Raw genomic sequence first — 27,462 nt, 5'->3', positions numbered from 1 at the left:
ACATTTCAAAGGCAAATCATTTCAACGAGAAGCGATAATTATATATCTACAATAGGATTTTTCATATACAATCTTCCTTTTTCCTTTAATTAGAATATTACTTGATCATATCATTGTTGAGATTAAATAATTATCTGTCATAATCAAGCTTGCTTTGAAAAGAACAAGAATAACAAGAATAATGATCGTCACTGGTGTCCATTTTAACGCAATATCCTGTAAAAAATTATAATAAATTAAAGTAAAAACATAATTAATTGTAACAAAAGCCACATATTCAGTACACTGTTAATTTAATTAGACCTAGGTTGATGATCTATGTCTGACATTTTTTTTCATATACCTGAAGACATCGTGAGCTCCAAATGGTTGAAACAGACATTCGAGGATCCAAAGACGCCATCTCTGATGTTTCTTGCAGTACAAAATATATTACAAACTTATATTTTTGAATAGGAAAAAGATTCGTTAATTTGCCGGGAAAGAAAGTCAAGAACAAGTACCTGAAAGTTGTCGTCTTTGAATTAAATCATTCAAATGCTCAGTAACTACATCAAGTTCTTGTTTCCGCGAAGCATTTAGCTTCGATAGATTAGCCTGTGTTCTAGTATCCATATATTGTTTCCTTATTCTCCCTATGGTCTTACCAAACCTAACGAAGCTATAGGGTTTTGAAATCGTCTTGATAAGTGTTGTCTCGTCGAAATTATCAAATTCCTTCTGAAGATCCTGCAGGTAATGAAAAAGCAACTTTCTTGGATACGAAGATTCAGATAGTGCGATGTAACATATCTTCTTCTCCACCAGAAAGCTTCACAGTTTCAGAACATGATTCGAGTTAAAAAAAAAATAAGTAATTTGAAAATTTAAAAAAGAAGATGGAGCAAAATTATAATATGACAGGTTACTGGAAAGAATGATGATCGATCAAGATGGTCATCTTTGGATATAACAATGAGTCTTTGGAGATTTGTTTGAGAATGAATTCGGCTTGTTGCTTGTAGAACAAGAAACTAGCGTTGTCTTGTTGATTTACATAGGTTTGATCTTGTGCAAGAGGCAATCCATCTTCAACCCTACCAACTATCGTTAGCTTCACCATTATTGATGTTTCTTGAATTATTCAGAAAATAGATCATCTTATCGGGTAATTTGCATATATAAACAATGATAGAGAGAAAGAGAGACGGAGAAAGATTGAAGATGAAGATATTCCATTTGGGTATGCAGAAGAAAGAAACAGAGGGTAGTAGTGGGAAGTTAAAGGATGTGAGACTTTGGGGAAAAACTGAAAATTAAAGAAGTAAAGATTTGGGGGTTTCTTGTTCAAACACAACTTTAAGGAAGAGGAAAGAATATTAGTTTTCCATGTGTAATGGACCTTTTCTTCCTCAAAATAATAATGTATAATCAGACTTGGTTCAATTTTGGTTTGATTCTTTATTTTTAAATACTAGGATGTTCGGTTTAGTAATAATAGAAATGAAAATGAAACCTAGTCTAGTATGGATCGGTTTGTAAAATTTCAATTTCAATTTAATCAAATATATCTTAGGTTTTAAAAGAAAATTAATTCCATATCAATTTGTTCTTCTTTTTTCTTTCATTTTATCCAAGATTTCGTTTAAGTTTTAGATTGATTAATTATTTCGGCTTAATTTCAGACCTGATTGGCTTATCCGGACTGAACACTAATTGGAATTATCTAATAGTTAAACATTGTATACTACATCAATACAATTACAAGGAAAATTAGTCTTATTATTTCAATCAAAGTCTCAACACCAATAATAGAAAACTTCTCACAGAAGAAACCAAGACAAAGAAAGTTGAAAGGAAAGTAATATTAAAGAGGTCATATAGCTGAGTAGCTAAAGTTATCTTCATCGGCAGTAGGAGGAGACTTGGAGAAAACAATGAGAAGCACCAAAGTACCAAACAGAACAGTGAAAATAGCCATATAGTTGACAAGAAACGCTTCTGATCCAAACTTGTCAAGCCCTGACTTTTCCAAGAAAGTAAGCTTTTCAAGAAACCCTAAAACCGAGTTTCCAACAGCAAGAACATAGACAAAGACGCCGAGAAAAACGTGCCACGGAAGAGAGTTGCTTCTGAGAGTTGATGATACTCTTGGGAACAAGAAGACTATAATGCTGTACATCCACTGCAAAGTTCAATAAACGCGTTTCAATCAGCAAACTTCGTTTTCTTGGATTCAAAAGATAATTCGTTCTTGTTTTAAAGATTCTATCAATTCAAATTACCTGGAGGGCATAAAGGACAATGATACCAATACCAATCCAAGAATGGATGGTATAGAGATTTGGGATGTGTTTCTCGTTATGGTGCTTGAAAGCAGCATAGATTCCAATGATTCCAAGAATGATAGCAATTGCGTGGAGAACAAGGTGGATCGATTTCTTCACTCGTTTCTCAAATGGAAGCGATTTGTAACTTATAATTGCTGTTTTTTTTTTTTTTTTGCACATAAACAAAATGCAATTTTAGACTCCATAAAGTAAAACTATCATGATTTTTTTTTCCCGATTTTATTATTGTTTTGTTACCTTCGCCTCCCAGAAATACTAAGCCGATGAGCGTCAAAACAGGATGAAGCTAGATAAAGATGATGGAAAACACACAAAATATTTTGTTAAATAATGAAAATGAATTTTAGTATAAATTAAGCATCACACAATTAAAAAAAAAAAAACAGCAAATGTTGTGTGTCAATTAAAACAAAACCAAGAAAGAACTTTGAGAGAACAATTAATCAGAGTCTCAGAGAGATATATAGAGAAGAGTTTAACGTACATTGAAGATGAGTGTTTTGTTTTTAGATTCCCACGCAAATCCACCTCTGTAACTGATTGACCAAACAAACACCATCACCGACACGACCACGGCGAGCGCGTGTATCACAAACGCCACCATCCTCGCGTTTATTACGACAGACATGTCAGACATGTTTTGGTCTTCTCAATCTTCTTCGATGTCACAAGAACTGCAAGAAAAACCTTGATTCTGTTCTTGAGAGTCCAATGAAAAAATTTAAAAGACTTTTTTTTTGGTTTTTATCCATTTTGTGTGGCCCGTTCTATTGGGAGGAGAAAAAACACATGCTACTTGCCGTTAATTAATTTTATTTTTGTATTCAAATGTGTGTGTTTTTATTGACCGTTGGATGAAAATCTATAGCTACCATTTACGGTAGATGATCACTCTACTAACCCCCGCACGTTGTTTTGTGATCATTAGTCAACGGATGGAGAATTTACGAAACACGCCACTGGTTCTGTTTTGTCAACCTTTTCTTAATTCCTGAGTTTTGTTTACCAATTTATAATTAAGCTTGTTGACTACAAATTTTAAAAGATGAGATGTGTCAAAAAGATAGAAAAATAGGTATATAAGTTTATTTGGTTGGGCACAACCATAACCTAAGTTGGCTTACTTCGTTAATAAGAGACTTAATTCGCAAGGCACATACATACTAATTGTAGGTTATAAACAAATCATAATATAGAATTAACGACATGGTAAGAAGTCACATACCTAATCTTTTTTCGCAAGGTACATACAACCAAAATGGAAAATTGGCTTTTTCATACCTAATCTTTCTTAAAATGTTAAACTTAGGCTTAAACATTTTTTTTGGCGTAAACATGCTTAACCATTTGAATTATTTGAATTTCAACTTTAGAGATTTTTTTTTGTGCGTTAACATATTTCCATCCAATGGGAATTAACTCTCCGTCAAAGCACATCTACGTGGATACCACATCAGCTACGCTGTCGTTTTGGTGTGGCGAAGGTTTTGACAGAAACTACAAAGCGACGTCGTTTTACCAAGAAAAAACCAACATCATTTTACCAAGAAAAAAACGACATTGTTCAGTGTTCTTCTCTCCTCTCCAATTCCGTAGTTCGTGATGTAAGCTCACGAAAATCCTCTTGTATTTGTTGTTCTGCTGCAAAGCCTATTGGGGTTTTTTTTTCTTATACGATTTTGTTTTGTTCGTAGGTTCTGAAGAGTTATTTGACCCTTGATGAGGATATATTGAAATATTACGTATGCGTAAGGGAACAGAAAGTGGCGTTGGCTCAAGAGAGAGTGATATTGGATCAGGAGAAAATCAGAGTTCATAATCTGTTGCAAGGGATGCAGAATGTGATGAACACTTACAACGCCAGCCTCACCGCTCCTCTTCCACCAGCAGCAGCTCCGGCTTCTCAACAGAAAAACTACAGAGCCTCTTCTTCAGGTTTTTTTTTGTTTTTTGGAATTCTACTGCTTTTTGCGTATTGGCTGTTCTAAATTGGAGTGATTAGTAGGTTAGCTTGTTTTGGAAATCTTGATCTTTTCATGCTCCACATTATTGATTGAAGTGATTTTAGCTGTCTGTTTGTTAGAACTTTGCAGTTGTGTACTAAGATGATTAACACTTGGGCACAAAAGTTGTCACTTTAGAAGACTTGACTGCTGCTAATGTGGGTCTGATCTTTTCGTCGACGCTGCGTCTGCGTCCTCGACGACGGAGTGAAACGGCGACAACTGTAATAGATAATGAGGCAAAACGATGATGGGTTGGAGATGTTGCTGGAAAAAAAGATGTCGCAGGAGGTGGCGGAGGTGACCGCGGTATCTAAAAAGTGACGCTGAATTTTCCAAGTGGCACCAACGACACCGGCATCACAATTAAAAGTAATTGCTGCGTCGCCAACGTGTGTGAACACGGACACCAATTTTAAGTTATCCACAGTATATTTTTTGTCGCCGAACTGCTGCGTCAGCGTTTATGAAAAGAACAGGCCCTGTATAGGTCTTGATTTTCTGTAACTAGCTGATGTATCTGACTTTACCATATGGAACTAATAACATGTTCTTGTTTTTCAGGCTATTATTTAACTCTGAGTTTTATTTAACTCTGACTTTGGGTTTTATATTGACGAAGAGTTACATTAACAAACCATGTACTAGACAAATGTTTGAAACAGAGTTTGAATCACGAAAACAGAGTTTAAAAAAAAAAAAAAACAGTAACCAAGACTCCTAAACAGAGTTGGTATTGTCACGTTTGTAGTTTTGTTAATATCAGTTGGCAATTTAACTTTCTGCTCTTCTCTTTTCAAAAGTTGTAAACATAACATCATTATAAGAGACATTCAAATCCATTTCGAACAAAGAACAAAAACTGTCTCCAATAACAATAGTTTTGACCAAGATAAACAAAGAGATATTCATTTCAATACCGAAGGATGCAAAACACTAAAACGAAAGCCACAAATACTGTTTTCGATAGCAATAGTTTTGAATAAGAAAAACAAAGAACTAAAACTGAAACCAAACGAAATTCTAAAACACCACTCCTCCTCTTCACGACCTCGAGGACCAGCTTATGCTCACCTAACACACTGCAAACTCATGACAAAAAAAAAGAGCCTGGTGAGAATCAAAACATAAATTCCAAAAACAATCGTACTACAGAATTAAAAAAAATAACCTTCACACTCCATTTTGTGATGGTTGGGTTTGGCTTGGTCCCTCACAAAGCTCAATGACATCTGCATTGCGCTTAGCCTTTGGCTTTGGAATATAGACTGTTACTGGACACTTCCTGATGTTGTGGCCGACAGAACCACAACCTCCACAATGTGAGATTCTACCTTCTCTAGTCAGCTTGGTAATCTTGGCAGAAGGCTCTTGAACTTTTTCTTTACCCTTGCTCTTTTTCTTTGGTGATTCATTCTTCCCTTTCATCCTCTTCTGCTTCTTAGTAGGACCATGTTTATCTTCTCTTGGTGGTGGCTGGATCCTAGTTTCACCGGATACCCTCCACAAATCAATACCATTCACAGACCGGATTGGATTCTTGTATTGGTTTCTCCACTTGGAAGTCAGGTACCAGTCAGAAACATAGTCCTGCGGATCAAGTTTTCTGTATAGTAGCACTCGAAGGACATGGCGACAAGGGATTCCAGTCATATTCCATCTCCTACATGAACAAGTCTTGGCAACCATGTCAACTGTGTAACTAATATTATGTTCCTTCACCTCATACTCACCATTTCCACTAGGAATAACTCGCCAATACATGCGATGCTTCTCTTCTTCTTTGATAGTTGTTGCGACTTTGTTACTGAATTTTCCTTGGTGTTTCATGGCTTTCTTCCTTCTTACATCCATTCGGACCATTGCCTGCCTTCTAATTGTCTCCAGCATCTCTACAAGAGGCATCGACCTAGCTTTGTTGATAGAGTTGTTGTATGACTCAGAGAAGTTATTTGAGACATCCTCACACACGGCTGAGCAGCTGAAGAAAGCACGGCTGCAATTTCGGGGGTTCCTCTTCATGAGCTCTTCATACACACCAAAATCCCATTCCTTGAACTCCTTGATTGCTTTCTCATACTCGCCAATGTTGAAGCTCTTTGCAACTGCCCAAAACAATGCTTTAGGTAACTCTTTTCCTGGATAGATTCTTCTCAGGTTTCCGTAGATGTGGCGGGCACACATTCGATGCTCGACTTTAGGAAGTTCTTGATTCACGGCGTTAATCAAACCCTGCAAAAAAAATAAAAACAAGTTTATAACCATAAGAATCAGAGAAAACAGAGGCATGAAAGGAAAACAAAGCTACAAATGATACTGAGCAACACGTGAAGCCAAGTCCATTTTACATGTTTAAACGTAGCTAATATTTACAAAATATTTATTGAATACTCATGTGAACACTGAAAAAAAATACAAGTTTCATTCAAATATTCACGTAATAATCATCCAAAATATTAGGTTGTGATTGATAAATATTGTACTGTTGTGGTAAAACAAGAGGTCTACGTAACCACCGAATGAAACGGTAATAAAGTAGAAACAGTAATGGTAAACTACTAACCTTCTGCCTGTCGGATATGATGGTGAAACCACTGCCATCTTGAAGATTCAAATCATGCTTCAACAGTTTAATGAACCATAGCCAACTATCTGTGTTTTCCTTCTTCACAACACCCCAAGCAACAGGAAAAAACTGATTGTTTGCGTCACGTCCTACAGCAGCAAGTAACTGACCATCTACATTGTTCTTAAGAAAACAGCCATCTAATCCAATGATTGGTCGACAGTGACCAATCCATGCTCTCCGGAGATTAGTAAAACAGACGTAGAAGCAGTCAAAGATCTCTTTCCCTTCACTGTTTTTGACAGTTCGAACCTCTACGGTTGAATCCGGATTTGAGCTTTAGAAAAAAAAAAGTTAGATTACTGTAATAGCCGTATAAACAAAGTAAAAAAAAGTAAAATTACTAAACATACTCAATCAAGGCGAGTCGGTAGTCTTTTAGCCTCGCAAATTGTTCATCATGCTCGGCTTGAATGATATCCAAAGCCTTTCTCTTAGCTTTTCTACATTGATCGTTGGTCACAAAAATGTTGTATTTATTTTCAAAAGCGTCTTGCATATCAGAAGGCCTATAATCTGGATTCCTCTTGATGTCATTCAGAAACAGCCTAGCAATAACCCCATCCTTTATTACCTTGCTATGCCCATCCTTCATGCATGTGTGTTCGATGTCACAAGTCTTGATCATGTACCTTTGAATTGGTTTCTCAAAAGCACAATATATTACGAACTTACAATCTCCACCCAATGCACACTTCACCTGAGACTGCTCTGATCCCCACTTTGTATACTTCACATTGTATCCTTCCCTAAGGGCGTAGTCGACCACTGCATCCTTGAACTCTGCTATGCTGTCGAACACTTGAGCCAGCTTAAGATCACCACTTCCTTTTTTGCAAGTCAGAAATCGTCTTCCACCACAGTCTTCAGAGTCTGAATTCGGAGGAGTATCCTCTGAAATATCAACTTGTTTGTTTTCGTCCTCAGCAATAGCTTCCTCCTCAAGGCTTTCATCATCACCATTTTTTTCCCGAGTTTCTTCATCCTCTTCAGGCACATGATCTTCCAGAGTGATTTCATGATGAAGGCCACCTCTGTTTTGAGCACCGTCACCTCTGTTTTGAGCACCGTCACCTTCATTTTGAACCCCTAAATCAGCAACTCTCTCTGGAAATTTATCTTCACGCTCCATGAAAATATCTGCAACTTTTGTCCAGAATACAGCTTCACACATTCTTCGAAAGTTTTCTGTTCCATCGCAAAGCAGCTTGAGCTCCGACAGCTCTTCGAATGGAAGCTTGTACCAGACCCTTTTTCCAAAAAAGAGAAACGTTTAAGCTATCCTTCATCTTAGAAAACAAGTCTCTCGGAGGGCATACAAGCGATTCACACTCTCCTCCAACGTATCTGGTGCTGTTTTGCAGTGAAACACTGCATCTTCGGAACTAAAAACAGCAACACCAGAAAAAAAAAACTCAGTAATACACATTTTATATAACCCTAAGCCCTGAAGTTACATAGTGTTTTAGAAAAAATAAGTTAGCTGATCTGTTCACCATAAACCCATCTTATCAAAGCCATAACGAAAAGCATTAACAATGGACGCCGTATGTAACCGTTTACATGATCTATACTAATTTAGAATGAAAAAACATGACATAAGGATTTACCTCATGATCAACGCCGAACTGAATGATAAGCAAACACAAACACCACTTCAACAGTGAATTCGCTTTTAGGGCTTGCAGAAATCACTTCAGTTCTACTCTGTTCGATGAAGAAGACGATGGAGAGAAGAAAACTGAGGGGTTTAATATTGAAGTGTGTCAAACCAATATACGGCGTAGTTTTACACGTGATCTTAAGCCCATTATTTTTTATCTATTAAAGCCCAGAAACTATACGAAGTCGTTTTGTCGTTATTTTTAACAAACATCAACACTCCAAAACGACAGCGTAGCTGATGTGGTATCCACGTAGATGTGCTTTAATGGAGAGTTAACTCCCATTGGATGGAAATATGTTAACGCACAAAAAAAAATCTCTAAGGTTGAAATTCAAATAATTCAAATGATTAAGCATGATTACGCCAAAAAAAATGTTTAAGTCTAAGTTTAACATTTTAAGAAAAATTAGGTATGAAAAAGCCAATTTTCCCACAAATTTTGTTTGAAAGCAAGTTTTATATCTGGTTAAATATCTAATCCTTGGACAACAAATTAAAGAAAAACTAACATCCATTATTGAAAGAATTGGTTTAAAAAGTCAAGAAGCAAGCTGATAATTAAACTCTATATCAATGAACATGTTTGTGTTAAGACTTGAATTTGCACTCTTCTTTCGTAAGAGACTTAAGTCGCAAGGCACATACATACTAATTGTAAGTTAAAACATTAAAAACCAAAACATAGAATTAACCACATGGTCAGAAGACACACGTGTTGCCTGAAAGCAAAGTTCCACATCTAATTAAATACCTAATTCTTGAAAGACAAAACAAACCTAACATCCATAAACGTAACATCTTTGATCATTATCAAATCTCTCTTGTGGAACAGAACATGATCAGCTCAAGATTGATGGAGACTTCAAGCAACAAGCATTTTTGAAGAGAAAACTCAAGAAATCTCTCTCTTCTAGTTTTCCCTTGTACCCTGCAAACTTGAAAGTTTCAAGACTCTTCAACAAACATTTGGGAACCGAGCTTCGTTCATTGCTCCAGCTAAACCCCTCATTCCAAAAATGCTGGGATTAACAAAAAAAAAAAAAAGAGAAAGAGAGTTAATATTACACACTTTTGAACAGAAAGAGAGTCTTCAAAGAAACTTACACCAACGGAGAGATTAAGGACTCGCAGTTTAGGAGCATCATTGAGCAACCTGACAAGTAACTTCGACCAATAACTCACGCATATACTGAACTTCAGATGTTCAAGGTGGTCGAATACAATACCAGCACGGTACATAGACTGCACATTTGACAAAGTCATAACACAAAGAAATCATTCTCAAGAAAACCTGATTTTTTAACTGTTCCATAAAAGATAACTTGAAATTGATAGATAGAAAAACAGATTACCTCTTCGTGATTGTTTTGAAACACTGTTAACGAAAGACGCTTGACAGATGTGATTGATTCTAGAAACTGGCTCAGACCATCCTCAACAACGATCTTTGCCTCTTCCAGCTTTGGCATATGCTTAATCGAATAAGAAAAACTGATTCTGCGATCAGTAACTATCAAATGCTTCAAAGAAGGAGTATCGATCACATACCCATCAGAACGACAATCACGGTCTACCCTTAAGGATAACCTCTGCAAGGACGGGGAGATAATAGCCAACCCATACCTACTATCATGTTCAATAGCCAAATCTTCCAGAACAGGGCAAAAGGATAGAAGCCGTTGAAGAGTGTTTTTCTTTGAGTATGTCACGTTTCGAATCTGCAATGTTTTCAAGGAAGGGAGACGACCCTTTCTTGGAACATCCACAAGAATCAAAATTCCTTCAAGTTTCATAGTCACTAGCGATTTGCATGTGTACAAACTACTCGGCAACACTATATCAGGGTCGCCAGAGAGAGAAGAATAGTAGATACTTAGCTCACGGAGGCAGCGAGAAACTGCGACTCCAACCCATTCTTCGATGTCCTCATGTCGAGCTGATCTACGACAGAAACTAAGACGCAAGCTATCTATGGTCGGAGCTTTATGCAATGGCAGATTCTTGTTGAGATAATACCTAAGGCGTGAAGTCTTTGAACGATTGATATCAGTAGTGTCTTCTTCATCATCTGAACAACTGAAAATGTCTTCGTCATCTTCGAAACCATTGAAATCTTTGAAATCAAGGTTAGGCACCAGTAACCATAGACGATCCCATCGCTTAGACAGGATGCTAGTCGATACAGCAACTTTCGTCGGAAGAAAAGATAATATCTTAGCCAGAGTTTCATCAGATAGTCCACTGATCCGGTCCATATCTCACAAAGTCAAGATACTGTTGGGATTTTGTCTTCCCTTCTTCCAACGTTCAAGAAACAAAAACAAGAAAAACACTTTCAAATTTAGTAAGACTCAAAAAGGATTTTGTATGAATCAGCAATTCAATTAAAGCAATTACCAAACCAACAAAGCATAAAAACTAAACTTAGAAGAACAAAAGTAGACAATACAACAAATTAAAGCTAGTAAACAACTCTTCACAAGTCACAAGTCGATGAGAATATAGACCTACGGTACGTTTCGATGAGTAATTCTTAAAATATGCAAATTTGTTGTTTGTCTACGAGTCAATACAAATGAAAATGACGATTGACTCAAGGAGACTCAACTCAAAGCATCAAAAGTGAAGACGAACAATAGTATCAAGTGTCAAGCCCATATTCAACAAATTGAAAAATGACGAAAGGAGTAAGAACAGAGAAAGAAGAAATCACAATTGCAAAGAGAAGAACAGTTTTGGAGTATTCGACAATTGCAAGGAGAATAAGTTGAAGAACAATTCGAGTTGAAAATCAATACCTTTTAAGGGAGGAGATTTGATTATCAAGTTGAGGAAGGATTGATTTTAGGGTTTTCTAGTTTTAACGACGAGTGTAGTGTATAGAGGTCGAGTGATTTTCGCGATTGAGGAGGAAGTGGGGGAAAAACTAATACATTTGTGTAGGATATATTTTTGGATTAGCCGATCGGTTCTCGGGTATTACCCGAGCCGACATGAAACCCGAACAAAATTTAAACTATATCCGATCGGTTTATTTAGCCATTATCTGAAACCGATCCAAACCCCTTATTTTTGGGTTGATTCGGTTTGGTGTCTTCAGATCCGGGTAAAATGCTCTGTGGCATTTTGCAAAGTCATACGTATGCTTTCGAAGTCAACAAAAAAAAAGCAAGCAATATAAATTTGCCTAAACTATAGCATACATATTATGATTGTTTTAAATCTAAAGCACAAGCTTTCTATGATTGGAGCTCTATCTAGAATTGAAACTTAGATCAAGAATTAATAAAAGCAACTTCTTTTATTAGCTTTTAGAAAAATTACTCAAAAACTAAAGTATCTCTTAATCTATCTCTCTCAACTCATAAGTGTTTGCAACAACTCTGCAACTCCTTTATATAGAGAATGGATTAACTAACTCCTAATTCTAATAGATAAACAAATTTCCTTTTAGATAACTCCTAAATTTCCTTTTAGATAACTCCTAAATTTCTTTTTTCTAATCCTAACCTTCTAGAAACACACTTTGATTAAAATTATGAAACTTGCACTTCAAATTTCTTTTAAGCTTATTCCAACAAAATGGCAGATTCTTGTTCAAAAAATCTTGATACAATGATACCTCAGGCATGAAGACTCTCAATTGATATCAGTAATGTCTTTGTAATCATCGTGTCTGAATAGACTGATTGTCTGAGCAATGAATCGAGAAAGAGGAGAAAGTTATTGGAAGAAGAGAAGACAAAATCTCTGATGGGCCTGAGTCTTGGCCTAGATTTGTCCATTTACTAACTCCTTACTATTGTAGCATCTAATTTAAAACCTGTCTAAATCAGAGCAGACTTAAAATAATCTTGCATCTATAAAGTTGTTTGACATTTATCACAAAGCTTAACAACTAAGTGGGCCAATGAAGAAATGTCTTTACTTCATAGATAAAGTTATGACTTATAATTATTCGAGCAATTCCCGAATTTAATTAATCAATTGTACTGATTGAATATGTTCTGGTCTTCTGGACCTAATCTACGAAATTAAGAACTAGTTATACGAAAAAAATTGTTAACTACAAAATATTTAGAGATGAGATGTGTTAAAAATGACATTAAAAAAAAACAATTAGGAGACAAAGGAAATGAGTGCATTTAAGAGAGGGACAGTGTTTGTTGCACATGTTTTCATGTGCTTCCAAGACTTGCGCCATTTTATATATCTGTCTAATGACTATAATCCAGCCTTTACCCATTTTTTAATCAGCTATAACCTTTTTTTTATTGCTTATATTAGAAAAATCAAAATCATTAATTCTGATGAGTTGGTTCGACCTCGAGCTGAAGAAATTTCAGGTCTCCTTAAAGGTATTCTCTTAAAGATTTGATCATGGTGTAATCTACTTACAGATCATTACAAGCAAAAATGTCTGATTTATATGCATCTTTCAAGTAGTGAAAAAAAATTAAGAGAAGTGTTGGAAATATCAAACCAATAATACACATCTACATTGATATCGGTGAGATTTTATTTACTTTAATCTGAGAAATGCATGATGCATATTCATAATATACATATATATATATATAAATGATATTTCTTTCCCTTTCTGGAATAAATGTGTATTTATCAAAACAATACACGTAACATACCTATATTCTATAATGTGGACAGCTGTATGTATATAACATAATGCATGATGGATCATGACGAGGATGTGGCATGCAGATAAAGGTGTTGCTGGTTTTTCTTGGGCCACCAATAGCATCAATAATGTCGCAATGTGTAATGCTTTTCATTCATTATGGTACAATAAAAACAAAATGCCTGATCAAGTATTTACTTTAATCTTGATATCACAACTAGAAGCCACTAAACCTCTTTACCTTCACGCATGTATCTATTGGTTTCTCTTAAATTTATGCTCAATTTTTTTCTTTTCGTTTTATCCGTGAATTATATAAACATTAAACAAAACCTGACCATTCCAAAACTCCAAAAGAATTGGCTAATTAATTAATTATTAAGTTAATCAAATTTATTTTTTCCCATAATCCCATGTGTGAGATTTAAACCTTCTACCTAATGACATTTATCACAGACTATTACTAATAGATCTATACAATATTGGCTTCCAAAACAAATGAAAACATCTAAACTTAAAAGCACTCTAATTGTAAAGTAAATCTAAACTATCAACTTGAAAGAGCTAACCTACTCTGTCACATGACCTAAAATGGAAGATAATTTCTATACAAAGATAACTTTATAATTACAATCTTAGACTTTTGAAGTCACATAGAGAGAGGTTGGGGTGTCTATTAAATTTAAGGACCCATTAGATAAACACCTACATTTGATGCCTTACTGCATTAAAAAGAAAAGCACTTTTCAATTCAATATTAAACTAATAAAAGTTCATTTTTCTACTCAATCGACCCATAATAAAAGCAGTCAGAAAAAAGCTTTAAATGAGAATCTACTTATATCTCACTAATTAAGTTTTATACATTGACAAGTGTAGCAATCAACCTTTATATTCCACAAGGAAAGTGGTCACAGACTGTAAATCAGTTTTGTTTTGTTTTTTGTTTTTGTTTTCCTCCTACATTCTTCCGAAACTAATACAAATCAGAGATCATCTTCTTATTTTTTATATGAATCTGACAAATTTCGGGTACAAGGTTTTGTAATTTGTTGGTTCTTTCGAGAAACAATGTTTAAGTCATGGAGGAACGACAAGAACAAGATCAAGGCTGTGTTCAAGCTTCAGTTTCAGGCAACTCAGGTGTGTTTTGTCTCTTAAATCTCGAAACCCACTAATCTAAATCTCTGGGAAAGTCAGACAATGTGTTTACTATAGTCCTAGATGTGTAAAGTTTCAAGATTTGTTTGTGTGTGAATGTGAAACTTGGGGATTTTGAAAAAAAAATGTTACCTTTATGTGAAGGTGCCGAAACTGAAGAAAGCTGCTTTGATGATTTCATTGGTTCCTGATGATGTTGGGAAGCCGACATTTAAGCTGGAGAAAGCTGAGGTTAAAGAAGGGATCTGTTCATGGGAGAATCCAATTTACGTCTCAGTGAAGCTGATTAAAGAACCAAAAACTGGGATTGTTCGTGAAAAGATTTACCATTTCGTTGTTGCAACAGTGAGTGAAATCAACAATCTATATGTCTTTCGAGTTCTTCTGGAAAAAAAAAATATTGAGTTCCAAAATTTCTTTCAGGGCTCTTCGAAATCTGGTTTTCTAGGAGAAGCTTCAATTGATTTTGCAGATTTTCTTACAGAAGCAGAGCCATTAACTGTCTCTTTACCTCTCAAATTTGCCAACTCTGGTGCTGTCTTAAATGTAATCTCTCTTCTCTTTTCCTTTTAAAGCCTGACTAAGAAAAAATTACTGAGCAAATATTCGAGAATTGTATGAGAAGTTAAAACAAAAACAGTTTCTAAAGATTATAGTTTTGTGTCTTGGTTCGTGCAGGTGACAATTGAGAAGATCCAAGGAGCCAGTGATTTAAGGTAAATACAGTAGTTGTTGTGCGGCTTCTTTGTTGAGCGCTGCTCTTTCAATGACCCTGTAAGAGATTCCTGACTTAAATCTTTTGCAGATTTATTGAGGAAAAAAAGGATCAAACACTTTCTAAGGAGGATAGCTTCAAAAGCCTACAAAGCAATGATGACTTAGAGGAATATACCCAAGATGTAAGGTTCTTGTGGTTCAGGGAGTTAAGAGACCATCGTGTCTATTGAGAAAGTCGTGATAGTTATCGTCTTTTGTATATTTTTGAATTGTTTTTGCAGGAAAGGAGCTTAAACGTTAACACAGCTAAGAATGTTGGTCTAGGAGGTTCCTTTGATTCCATAGGTGAATCAGGATGGATGGATGGTTCAGATGGGAATACACGCTTACCTCAACGACATAACTCAGTTCCTGCATCAAGAAACGGGCATCATAGATCAAACACAGACTGGTCAGCTAGTTCAACATCAGATGAAAGTTACATCGAGTCGAGAAACAGTCCCGAGAACAGTTTCCAAAGAGGATGCTCTGTTGTTACTGATTCAAGTGACCCTGTTGAGAGGCTCAAGATGGAATTGGAAGCTTTAAGGAGACAATCAGAGTTATCAGAGCTGGAAAAACAGTCTTTAAGGAAACAGGCGATAAAGGAGAGCAAACGGATACAAGAATTGTCTAGGGAAGTTAGTTGTCTCAAGGGAGAAAGAGATGGAGCTATGGAAGAATGTGAAAAGCTCAGGTTGCAGAATAGTAGAGATGAGGCTGATGCTGAAAGCAGATTGAGATGCATCAGCGAAGATTCGAGCAATATGATTGAGGAGATTAGAGATGAGCTGAGTTGTGAGAAGGGTTTGACGAGCAACCTTAAGTTGCAGCTGCAGAGAACACAAGAGTCAAACTCTAATCTGATTCTTGCTGTGAGGGATCTTAATGAGATGTTGGAGCAGAAAAACAATGAGATATCTTCACTGAGTAGCTTGTTAGAGGAGGCTAAGAAGCTTGAAGAGGAGAAGGGAATGGATTCTGGACACAAGGACAATGAAGAGATAGATACGTTAAAGCAACAAATCGAAGATTTAGATTGGGAGTTGGATTCTTACAGGAAAAAGAACGAAGAACAGGAGATTCTATTGAATGATCTTACTCGGGAATATGAGTCTTTAAAGGAGGAAAATCACAAACATGTATCTTTAAAGTTAGAGCAGCAAGAATGCTCAAAACCGGAAGATGAAGAATCCAAGGATGTTATAGAAGAACTGGAATCTCAGATAGAGATTTTGGAAGGAAAATTGAAGCAACAATCAATGGAGTACTCAGAATGTTTGATTACAGTTAATGAACTCGAGAGTCAGGTTAAGGAGTTAAAGAAAGAACTTGAGGATCAAGCACGAGCTTTCGATGAAGATCTCGACACAATGATGAGGGAAAAAACAGAACAAGAGCAAAGAGCCATCAAAGCAGAGGAGAATCTGAGGAAAACAAGGTGGAATAACGCTATAACAGCAGAGCGGCTTCAAGAAAAATGCAAGAGGCTTTCTCTAGAAATGGAATCGAAGCTGAGCGAGCATGAGAATCTGACAACGAAAACATTGGCTGAAGCAAACGAACTTCGTCTGCAGAACAAAAACCTAGAGGAGATGCAAGACAAAGCACGTAGCGAGATTACACAACAGAAAGAGATAAAGAAGAACGTGGAAGAGAAGAACGAAGCTTTGTCGATGAAAGTGCATATGCTTGAAAGTGAGGTCTTGAAGCTCACAAAGCTGAGAGATGAATCAAACGCAGCAGCTACTGAAACCGAGAAGATAATACAAGAGTGGAGGAAAGAAAGAGATGAGTTTGAGAGAAAGTTTGCTTTGGCTAAAGACGAAGCCAAGACAGCGCATAAGGAGTTAACTCTCAGTAAATCGTCAAACGATGAAAAAGAGACCAGGTTACGGAATTTAAAGAGAGAAGTAGAAGGTCTAAGCGTACAGTACAGTGAATTACAAAACAGCTTTGTTCAAGAAAAAATGGAGAACGAAGAACTGAGAAAACAAGTATCAAGCTTGAAAGTCGATATCCGGAGAAAAGAAGAGGACATGACGAAAATCCTAGATGCAAGGTAATGTGGATCACAAACTAACTAAATTGAAATGTTATATCTCAGTTGTGATGAATTATGATTCTAACACGGACAATAACAGGATGGAAGCAAGGTCACAGGAAAACGGGCACAAAGAGGAGAATCTAACAAAGCTATCAGACGAATTGGCTTATTGTAAGAACAAAAACAGTTCAATGGAGAGAGAGCTAAATGAAATGGAAGAGAGATATTCAGAGATAAGCCTGAGATTTGCAGAGGTAGAAGGAGAAAGACAACAACTTGTGATGGCTGTCAGAAACCTCAAGAACGGTAAGAAGTTTTAGTATTTGTAATGTTGCTGGGAGTAACAATTGTTGTAACATTCATAGAAGAATACTAAATAACTTGTGTTGTTAATAGAATTTGTTTCTCTCATAAAACATTGTTTCAAACTTGTCAAGAAATATAATCAAGGAATTTCTCTATAAAGCATTTTCTTTAGACTTCAAATGAGCTGTAAAACAAAAAAAGGACGTTTACATATGGATTTTTGAGATACCCACCTCCAAATTTGATCATCAACACTGAATTTTCTGACTGGTTTTTGCTTATTCTCCAATTGTGCTGTTTGGTTCTCTACTTCCAGACCAGTTTTGTTTGGCTTCCAGATCCATTCACCGCGAAAGATAGAGACTAAAATGAAAAAAAAAAATGGTGAGCAATCGCCGGTATGAACATATCTCACTTATATAGATAGGATCATATAGAACAAATACCTGTTTAGCTCGTTTATCAATTGGTGTCCACGACCTAAGAGGCGAGTAAAATCTCTCATTTTGTGGCGAGTCTGAAGAATTCTTTGACCGCTTCTGCCTTTTCTCGTCTGGAGTTTTTCTAAGAGCGTTGCCTCCTTTATACTTGAAAAACTCTAGTATAGATGGGCTCTTCCTCTTGATATTAGATTTCTTTTGATTCCCTCCTCGAGTTTCCAAACTAGAGGGAGTGAGAAAGGAAGGCAGAGGTTGTTGCTGCTGTCTTTCTCTGCTCCTTTCTCGGACTCTGTTAAGAAACTCGATTGTCCAAGGAGATCCTTGTACTGGATTCGGAGAATGGATTGCGTTTGATAGTGGAGATCCACCAAAATGTGATATCTCTTCTCTAAATGGAAGCTCCGTTGTGGAAACCGCAGATCTCCGAGTTAAGACTTCCTCCAAAAGAGTTCGTTGGCGTTTTGCTGGGAAGTTATCAACATATCCACGCAAAGAAGAGGTTGGCTCTCTTTTTGAATCTTTCTCGCTGGCTAATCTTTCAGAACTCGAGTTAATCTTAGCCGTTTTTGGGAAGTTAGGCTGGAGAGGTTCAGAGAACGATAACTTCCTTGCAAATTTTGATTTTCTGTGAAGGTCGTCTTCCTCAACATCAGAAACTATTGGAGAATACCTGTTATAGCCAGGAGAAGGCGGGAAATCTTCCTCGAGAAACTTACTCTCCGGTATGTTGATAACTTCACCTTTGTAGTCTGCGATGAAACTCTCTGAATTCTTAGTGTCATGCAAGTTAAAATTTCCCATCTTCGGAAATTTACATCCTCTGTTCTGGCTCATGAATCCGTCTTCAACTGGGAAATTCCAATCTTCTACTTCAGGAATCCCAGGAAGACTGTCCTCCACTGAAAAATCAGGTAGATCCTTTTCCCAAAACGGCTCTTTTGATGATGATGAGCCAGGTCCTGACTTGTTGCCAAATCTCTCAGGATCTTTAGATGGCCAAGAATCATTAGGATGAATGGTCCCAGAAGGTTTGAGAGGCGCATCGGGGAATTCAGTGACAGGATCAAAATGGAATATCTCATGATCTCTAGACGACCAAGAATCATCAAGTTGGAACTCTGAAGGCTTGAGCTGTGCATAAGCAAATCCTGTCGAGGGAACAAAATGGGCCAAGTCGTCCATCTCTATCTCATCTTTCTTAGTAATGTGCTGTTTCTTTTTCGAGCCAGAATGAACACTCAAATGGTGTGTGTCTGAGTCAGGTCCAGAAGATACCGAAGAAGAGCTGTCTGTCATTACAGATTTAGAGTCCTCCCTTGCACCGTATCTGCATAGTGAACTAAATAGATCAACACTCTCTTCAGGTACATGATACTTTTGCATCATTTGAACCTTGCTACTAAGTGTGAGCTTCATGAACTCGAGAAGTGACCCAGCAGATGACAGAATTACTTGAGCTGTAAGCGGATTCACGGAAGGAAATTTGGTGAGAAATGATTCTGCAAGAGATTCTGACTCAGGCATTTTGGCTTGGACTGGGGACAATTTGACAGAAGACTTGATACACCTTAATATAATTTCATCAGTTATATCAGCTGACGATGAGCAAAAGATCTGTAAACTGATTCCCAGGCTACCAGCTGCTGCATACAGTTCATCAGAAGAGTCCATTACTGTAGCCAGGCAGGTGGGTTCCCCCTCAAAAACCTACAGACGGAAAAAAATAACAATCCTTCTTTAGTTAGTAGAAAACTCACTCTCCAGTTTAGAAGAAACCGTCACCGAGACTTAGTGCACGAGTGAGTAGCAAGGATCTTGCAAGTTTGATTTCATCAATTTAGCGAATATATTAAAGTTGATTCTAAAAGTGAAAAAGAAATTCCTAATATAGAGTGCAATATGTCCACAAAAGAATGCCAGGAAGCAAAGTTCAGTGGAATTTACCATTATGCAGCTGCTGAAACTGAAACTCAATGACGTCAAAACATTGGTTGCAATATCCCCAATCCATGAAAGTGAGCTTGAGGAAGCACTAATAGTTGCAGCCGACTTCTTACTAACATTTTCACAGTCATACCAGAGTAAGCAAATCCCAGGATTTAGCATCAGGTCCACAGGTAGATCTGAATCGCGCTCCACAACTTGCACTCCTTCTTTTTCCATTGCCAACACCTTCTGGTATGTACTTCGTCTGGATATGATCATCTCCTTATCAACATTTTTTGTGTTCACTACAATCACTGCTCTTTGGTCGTCAAGGAGAAATCCTTGTTCAATTATCCTACTTTTTCCTCCAGATTCTCGAGGCATGGAGACAAATTCAGATTCCTTTGTAGTTTCTGATGATCCTGCAGAACACACGCTTTCAAGTGGAACAAAGTTCAACACTTCTTCCAACCACCCAGATTTACTCTCAACTTCATCTACCTACAACAGACATTAATGTTCAGTACTAATTTCTTGGACACCAATGCATATTCTGGAACATATACATTTAAATAAAGAGTTTAAATATATGCAGTCATGGAAAAAGTGTGAATACCAGTGTGGAGACGAAACAAATTTAGGTTCAAGTACATACTAGTGTTAAACTTATATTCAGACTCGCAAAACCTATGAAGATCATGTTCTCATGAAAACATTATTTTTGATATAGATTGCTCTTCTGCCCTGGATTAGATCCCTTCACACACACACTTCCAGCATATTATACGATCTACAGATGTAATCTTTTTTGTAGGAAACGGTTAAAAGTTGACTGCTGCTCACCTTTATCATTTTGAGACTATAAGGTATTGTAACACCTGCAGAGAGTTGCCCGCACGCACTGGACATATCCAGCTCCATTTTTATGAAATGAAAGCAAGGAACGGAATCCAACTTCATAGCATAAGAGACCCTGGGAGAGGCATTTGAACCTCCATATTCTATAATGACGCTGAAATTCTCCAGAGGAAAAGATGGAGAAATGCGCCTAGAAAAAAAAAGCAAGAACTAGTTAGCTAGCTTAACTACTCTCCAAAATAACAGATGAGCCAAGAAATGTTGAAGAAGAATAGGTTAAGGTATGTAGTGGTATCTTTTAGAAGCAACATGCTAAAATATCATAAATGTTTTTCAGGCCCTACCGTTATCCATCAATTATTTGGTTCCCTTTCCAGCTCCCACAAAATCAATATTCAAAGGCTACATATGACCATTGATAATGAGGATAATACTATAACAAGAAATAATACTTACTCGTAAGAGACCAGGAGGCAGTCTGAATTCGGCAGTAAACCAAGTTCTGTGGCTTCATTAACATTTGGCTGATTTCCACTTGGGGACGGACTGTTGAGTTCATTGTAAGATAACCCCATGGACATTAATAGCCTTTTCACCGAGGACCAAAAAACTTTCTCAGCCAAAATTAATGCTTTAGAATTCCCCCGGACAAATTCTGACTGTAAAATACCCTGGATAACAGCTAGGGATGGATGCGATCTTGTAATGTCTGTCTCAATTGACATGTGTTCTGATTCAACTGACGAGTAGAGCGTGTGCAATCCTAGCTTCATGGGATTTGAGCTCCGACATAACTTGTTAAGATAGAGATATGCCACATGGATACCGAAGAAACACATATACCATGTCATCTGTTTAATTGCTAGTAGTAATGCAAACGTGAAAGTCTTGTCATCCGCGGACTGTGTCTTCTGGACATTTGCTTTTTTTATGCAGTCAATAAGCTTTCCTTTCGAAATACTGAGTAAATAAAGTTTATCTTCTGATAAAGTTGAAATCAACTCTGACTCATCCTTCACGAGAGTTAAATAGCTCTTCTCAAAGTCCCTGACAAGGGCCAGAATATTTTCTGATGGGTGCACACAGTGACGTATCATATCCTCTGTCTTCGGGTTTGGGTGCATGCCACCAGATATACATGAGGCCGTCGGATCAACAGAAATAATTTTATGGTTGACAATCTTAGCAGCTTCAACTCTAGACTCGAGATTCTCTTCAGTCACCGCCTTCTGAGGATCCATGAAAAAATTTAAGTCATCAAAAGCAGACATTGATTTGAACAACAGCACAGCCTTCTTAGCATTATCATTCCCTCCACAATCCCCAGCTCCTGTTTTTGAAAAAGGGGTTTCCAATAATCCATGGGAAGTATTAAGAGGAGAATTCTCATCAAGGGTAGATATACCACAGAAAGGTTCAGTGCCTCTCTCTACAAGTGGCTCGCAGAAAGGATCTTCAGAGAAAACGAAATCATAAACCCATTTCTCTCCTTCTAAAGATTCCAACTTATAATCAATGTTGTATGTAACTATTTCTTCAAACGGATAGTCACAAAAAGGGCCTTCATGGCTGTAATTTGTTTCCTCAAGAAGGTTCCAGGGCAAGTATATGTCATTTGATGCAGAAAAGGATTGGGGCTTGATCTTTGACAATACATCCTCATAAATGAGTTCCAGAGATTTTGTCATCTCATAATCATATAAAAGAGGAGTAGGCAGAGACTTGAAGGCATCATCTGTGAAAGCAAGTTCAGAAATGACAACTAACTGATCGAAATTCTTGAAGTTCATCTCTTCGCTGAACATCCCAGAACAATTTTCTGGTTCAATGGCTTTTTGAAGACAGAGGAAGATTTCAAAAACATCAGATACCTCCAGATCCAGGATCTGATATTCCTCAAAAGTTACTGGGATGGTAAAGTTATAATCAACAGCCACCTTTCCCTGTTCAAACTGAAAGTTTTCCTTCGAATTCTGTAGTTCCAGGATATTCACTATATCCATTTCAGAAAATGCTCCCTCTGGTACCATATCATATTGAACACTCTTGTTAGAATAGCAATCCGTAGAGAGGATATCCAATAGATCGTAATTCTTAGAGCCTAGAAGCTCCTTAGAGTTGATAACGAGAGATCCCTCTGCATTCGTGTCTTGGGGTTCAATTGTTTCAAGAACAGTAAATACTTTATCGAGCATAGATAAGCTTGACAGTTCCCTCAAGTTTACTTCATCCACTTCTAGAAGGGGAAATCTGGCATCTCTGAACCATGGTCGATTCTTGCGTAAGCATTCATCTTCTCTTACCGAAGTATTATTCTCTGTGAAGTAATCAGAAGAAATGTGGTCAACAGCATATATCTGTTGTTGAATGTCATTTGAGTTCTGAAGGATAATATCTGACTCTTCAAATTTAACCTGCAATTAGAAGACTAGCTAAAATCAGATAATGACTGGAGATGGAAATTCAGAATCAGCTTAACAAGTTCAGAAACTTGAGATGATGGTCCATGCATGCTGCTAATAGAAATTCCCATGATAAACCCGTTCTACCATTTTAGAGCAAAAGCAAAACTGGTGTGGTGCATGAGAACTTGACACTTTAACTTCTACTGAAATCAACCCAGGGATTTACCGGCTCATTTTCGATCTCAAGAACTTCAGAGAAACATTGGAGATCCTCCATCTTGGATGAGAGATTTCCATCCTGTATATCAAAAGATACTTAATCTCGCAACGAAAAAGAAAACGTTGAACTGGTACATGTCTACACCAAATGAGCAAATACCATTTCGAAATCCAACTCCGGAGTCTCCAACTGGATAATGTTAAGATTTAGATTAAGTTTCTCCTCAATGCCATCTCCATCATTCTTCTGAAATAGATCAGCACTTAGGTTATTCAAACTCCAGTCAGATTACTGTAAGCTAGATGAATTTCCACCTCAGGTATGAATGTGTGAGTGAAGAAACAATCATCAATACAGAATAAAGCGGCAACACGACTACATGTGGAAACTGAGCAACCAAACCATAAAATTAAGAAAATCTACAACCATTTTCTCTATACGAAACCAATTCACAGAAAATGCGGAGTTCATATCATGATTCCAGAAAAATGTCAGAAAGTAACTCTCAAGAAATTCAAAATCTCACCTCTAGGATCTGAGAATTTAGCTCGTCTCCGAGGGAAGAGCCATCAATTTCGAAATTATAGTCCACACTGACGCGATCGGGAACCACGTCGCAGAGGAACTTCGACAGAGCAGCTTCAATAGGCAAATTCTCGATCGGGAGACAGAAATCTTCGACAGGTCCAAATCGAAGAAGCTCATCTTCGCGGTCGCGGACTAGAGGTGCCGGGAAATTATCAGGAGCCGGAAGATTGAGGAAGCCTAGGGTTTCATATACAAGAGAAGGTGGAGTAGAGAAGTAATCGATATTAAGGAATCGACCTCGCATCTTACTCTTCCAGATTCGTCGTTGATGATGAAGAAGAAGGGAACGAAATTTGAAATTGGCGCTTTAATTCCTCGCCGATCGATTTTAGGAAATAATAAACAAATCTTCGTCGATTTCAAAATGAGGGAGAGAGGAAGTAGGAAAGAGACTGAACCAACGCTCACACACATGTCGTCTTTAACTTTCGAATAAGAATGCTCTGTCGTTTTATATTTAAAAAACAGCAAGTAGTGGGACCTAAGAAAATATCTTTAGTTTTACACCGTCTTCAAATTTTAATTGAGAACAACGCGCCGTTTATTATATTTTAAAACAGCGCACAGTGCTTTTAGTAAAGAACCACATGACCGACTTAACATCGACAAGCTTCTTTAAAGATCGGATAATTAAAGATCATGTCGAGCCACGTAGAGAGCAAAAGTCTGAGACGTGGCAAGACAAAACGGACGCATCGCACGTGTCAGAATCCTACAGAAGCAAATAAGCGCAAGGCAGAGAGCAGGTGGTTCGGCCATATGTCATCGTTACTCCTCTATAAACTCTCGGAAACCTTCTTCACATTTTTCTCAGAGATAGACAAAACAAAACAGAGAAACAGAGAGAGTTTAATTGATTGGTTGATTTTGATTCCCTTGGTAAAGAGAGAAAACACAGAGCTTTGAAAAATGGAGTCGCAGATGACACGTCCTTATGGTCAAGATCAAGCAGAGGATCCAATCAGAATTCACCATCCAGGTATACATATATAAACACAAGTAGATTTTTAATATCGGAAACTTGGGTTTTGCCTAAATCTTTTGTGATTGGGATACAGAGGAAGAAGAGCATCAAGAGAAAGGAGCATCTAAAGTGATGAAGAAAGTGAAGGAAAAAGCTAAGAAGATCAAGAACAGTCTTACTAAACATGGCAATGGTCATGAGCATGATCATGATGTGGAGGAAGAGGATGATGAATATGACGAGCAAAACCCAGAAGTGCACGGCGCACCAGGTTTGTTTTTTTCTTCAATTTCTGATCTGTTTCAACCAAAAAAAAAAAAGGCATTAACTAGTAATCTATTGGTTATGCACAGTGTATGAATCATCTGCCGTGAGAGGCGGTGTAACGGGTCAGCCTGAGTCACAGAGTCACACCGGAGAAACTAAGGTTCCGGCACCGGAAGAGATCATTCCACCAGGAACAAAGTTTTTTCCGGTTGTATCTTCCGATCAGACCAAACCCGTTGAGCCTGAGCCATTACAAGAAGCCTCTTACAGACATGAGGCACCGTCTCATCCTGTAAGAATGTCAGATAGGGAGGAGAGAAGAGAGGCAACGGCTCATAACACTCCTGCGTCTCTGCTCTCATCAACAGAGGATGTGACGAGGACGTTTGCTCCTGGCGAAGATGAATACCTCGGTGGTCAACGGAGAGTCAACGTCGAGAGGCCTAAAGGGTTGGAGAAAGATCCGTCTAGTCCAGGAGGAGGGTCTGATTATCTTAGTGGTGTACCTAATTATCAGTCCAAAGTTACTGATCCAACCCATAAAGGTAAGAACTTTGAGCTAGATTTATGAATTCAAGATTGTGTTTTTTAGGGTTTATGAAAGTTTAAATCTTGACACTTGTGCTTAATCTTTGGAGGTGGAGAAGCTGGAGTACCAGAGATTGCTGATTCTCTGGGTAGGATGAAAGTGACAGATGAGAAACCAGGACGAGGATTTGAGAGAGACTTGCCGACGAGAAGCCATGAAAACGAATCTAAATGCGGAGAGGGTTTTCCGGCGGGATTTGGAGGGGAATCAGGAGCTGGAGTAGGGAAAGATTTTCCGACGAGAAGTGATGATGTGAAAGCAGAGACTGGGCTGGGAAAGAACTTACCGACGGGGACTCATGATCAGTTCTCACCGGAACTTTCTCGTCCCAAAGAGAGAAACGATTTCGATTCAAAAGATGAGTCAAAACCAAGCACCTATACAGAGAAGATCGGTTCAGCGACGTCGTTCGTAACCGGAAAAGCCATAGCTGCTAAGAACGCCGTAGCTTCAAAGCTAGGCTACTCCGGTGAAACCACCGGCGGAGGCGGGCAACACGAGAGCCCTTTGGGGGGAGATGAGAAAATGAGATCCTCTGGACAACACGAGACCCCTGTCGGAGAGGAAACTCCGAGATCCGCCACGGGTTATGGACAGAAAATGGCCGGAACCGTTGCGGAGAAGTTGACTCCGGTCTACGAGAAGGTCAAAGAAACAGGATCAGCCGTGATGACGAAACTGCCTCTTTCCGGAGGTGGAAGTGGAGCGGAGGAGAAACAGCAAGTGGGAGACAAAGGTGTGGCCGGTAAAGGTTATCTGGCGGAGAAATTTAGCCCTGGAGAAGACGACAAAGCTTTGTCTGAGGTGATCGCCGAGAAACTTCATCTCGGAGGAGGAGAGAAGAAGACGACGACGACTAAGGAGGTGGAAGTGACAGTGGAGAAGATCCCTTCCGACAAGATATCGGAGGAGAGAGTGCACGGTGATGTGACTGCAGAGGAAGGAAAAGGAGGAGGAGGAATGGTGGGGAAAGTTAAAGGAGCGGTTACTTCTTGGCTCGGTGGTTCGACGGAGAAGGAGGTGAAACCAAAGTCTGTAGATTCTGGTGAAGAGTCTTCTCAATCACTTGGTTCCACCGTTGGTAAAAACAAAATTTAACTCCCTCTCATCTTTTTGTTAAGCTTTTGTGTTTAGAGTTTGAGGTTTTTACACTAATGTTTTGTTGCAATACTTAGGGACAATGGGATTTTCAGATTCCAGTGGAGCTGTACCGGCGCAGAGGGGACTTCAAGAATCTGGTAACTGAGATTTGGGTTTTAAAAAGCTTTTGTATGTTCTTCAAGTGTATGTGTTGTTGTTTTGTTGATAATGCTTTTTGTGTGTGATTTCGATGTAATCTTTTTGTTTGTGTAAAAAGGCAATAATATTGGAGGTTATACAATATTTGCCATCATCTGCTTTGGATTTAAATAAATTTCCGTACCAAATGTACCAATGTCTAAATGGTAAAACATTATAATGGAATTGGAGGGGGAAAATATGATTTTGCACAACTTGAACTAGTTTTTGATTGGTACATGTTCTAACTCCGAAGTCTAACTCCGAAGTCTAACTCCGAAGTCTTCCATCTGGATAATGTTATTGTAGCTAAGTAGCTTTGTCCTCAATTGGCATCTCCGTCATTATTCTGCGCATGAAAACTTGAAAAGTATGAAATTTGGAAATGTAAAACCA

The 27,462-nt window shown here is 37.8% G+C and overlaps 7 protein-coding genes across 9 annotated transcripts; 2 read left to right on the top strand and 5 right to left on the bottom strand.

Annotated features, from left to right (window-relative positions):
* Positions 1–105: 105 nt before the first annotated feature.
* On the bottom strand, positions 106–1,102 carry LOC18018840 (25.3 kDa vesicle transport protein). Of its 2 annotated transcripts, none has more exons than XM_024156901.1 (4): positions 909–1,102; positions 504–811; positions 344–414; positions 106–216 (listed from the first exon to the last, which is right to left on the bottom strand). In XM_024156901.1, exons 1-4 carry the CDS (start codon positions 1,100–1,102, stop codon positions 106–108), a joined length of 684 nt encoding a protein of 227 aa, XP_024012669.1. The 2 variants fall into 2 exon arrangements, with proteins under 2 accessions (XP_024012669.1, XP_024012670.1); XM_024156902.1 differs by having other exon boundaries at positions 344–405.
* Positions 1,103–1,740: 638 nt separating this feature from the next.
* LOC18016383 (transmembrane ascorbate ferrireductase 1) lies at positions 1,741–3,067 on the bottom strand. Its single transcript, XM_006401780.2, has 4 exons — positions 2,815–3,067; positions 2,568–2,616; positions 2,265–2,464; positions 1,741–2,164 (listed from the first exon to the last, which is right to left on the bottom strand). The coding sequence occupies exons 1-4, from the start codon at positions 2,965–2,967 to the stop codon at positions 1,856–1,858; spliced, it is 711 nt and encodes a 236-aa protein (XP_006401843.1). The 5' UTR covers positions 2,968–3,067; the 3' UTR covers positions 1,741–1,855.
* A 2,439-nt stretch (positions 3,068–5,506) lies between these two features.
* Positions 5,507–8,574, bottom strand: LOC112086517. The gene is made up of 5 exons (XM_024155478.1): positions 8,570–8,574; positions 8,279–8,344; positions 7,313–8,209; positions 6,897–7,236; positions 5,507–6,565 (listed from the first exon to the last, which is right to left on the bottom strand). The coding sequence occupies exons 1-5, from the start codon at positions 8,572–8,574 to the stop codon at positions 5,507–5,509; spliced, it is 2,367 nt and encodes a 788-aa protein (XP_024011246.1).
* A 663-nt stretch (positions 8,575–9,237) lies between these two features.
* LOC18016382 (putative FBD-associated F-box protein At5g56700) lies at positions 9,238–11,525 on the bottom strand. Of its 2 annotated transcripts, none has more exons than XM_006401779.2 (4): positions 11,424–11,525; positions 9,978–10,922; positions 9,730–9,867; positions 9,238–9,644 (listed from the first exon to the last, which is right to left on the bottom strand). In XM_006401779.2, the coding sequence occupies exons 2-4, from the start codon at positions 10,878–10,880 to the stop codon at positions 9,465–9,467; spliced, it is 1,221 nt and encodes a 406-aa protein (XP_006401842.1). In that variant the 5' UTR covers positions 10,881–10,922; positions 11,424–11,525; the 3' UTR covers positions 9,238–9,464. The 2 variants fall into 2 exon arrangements, with proteins under 2 accessions (XP_006401842.1, XP_024012035.1); XM_024156267.1 differs by having other exon boundaries at positions 9,978–10,919; positions 11,424–11,519.
* Positions 11,526–14,115: 2,590 nt separating this feature from the next.
* On the top strand, positions 14,116–17,711 carry LOC18016381 (myosin heavy chain, clone 203). Its single transcript, XM_006401778.2, has 7 exons — positions 14,116–14,404; positions 14,567–14,767; positions 14,846–14,968; positions 15,101–15,138; positions 15,228–15,321; positions 15,421–17,240; positions 17,323–17,711. The coding sequence occupies exons 1-7, from the start codon at positions 14,333–14,335 to the stop codon at positions 17,543–17,545; spliced, it is 2,571 nt and encodes an 856-aa protein (XP_006401841.1). The 5' UTR covers positions 14,116–14,332; the 3' UTR covers positions 17,546–17,711.
* Positions 17,712–17,770: 59 nt separating this feature from the next.
* Positions 17,771–24,212, bottom strand: LOC18016380 (protein SHORTAGE IN CHIASMATA 1). Its single transcript, XM_024155899.1, has 8 exons — positions 23,907–24,212; positions 23,540–23,626; positions 23,387–23,458; positions 21,212–23,169; positions 20,741–20,945; positions 19,916–20,398; positions 17,978–19,678; positions 17,771–17,894 (listed from the first exon to the last, which is right to left on the bottom strand). Exons 1-8 carry the CDS (start codon positions 24,210–24,212, stop codon positions 17,838–17,840), a joined length of 4,869 nt encoding a protein of 1,622 aa, XP_024011667.1. The 3' UTR covers positions 17,771–17,837.
* A 568-nt stretch (positions 24,213–24,780) lies between these two features.
* LOC18016379 (low-temperature-induced 65 kDa protein) lies at positions 24,781–27,261 on the top strand. The gene is made up of 5 exons (XM_006401776.2): positions 24,781–24,947; positions 25,027–25,203; positions 25,286–25,744; positions 25,838–26,869; positions 26,964–27,261. Exons 1-5 carry the CDS (start codon positions 24,878–24,880, stop codon positions 27,032–27,034), a joined length of 1,809 nt encoding a protein of 602 aa, XP_006401839.1. The 5' UTR covers positions 24,781–24,877; the 3' UTR covers positions 27,035–27,261.
* Positions 27,262–27,462: the final 201 nt, after the last annotated feature.

Source organism: Eutrema salsugineum, unplaced genomic scaffold, assembly GCF_000478725.1.
Source record: "Eutrema salsugineum unplaced genomic scaffold, Eutsalg1_0 scaffold_2, whole genome shotgun sequence".
In the NCBI taxonomy this organism is placed as follows: domain Eukaryota; kingdom Viridiplantae; phylum Streptophyta; class Magnoliopsida; order Brassicales; family Brassicaceae; genus Eutrema; species Eutrema salsugineum.
Note: the sequence above shows the minus strand (reverse complement) of the source record. Positions and strands in the feature narration are given on the sequence as shown.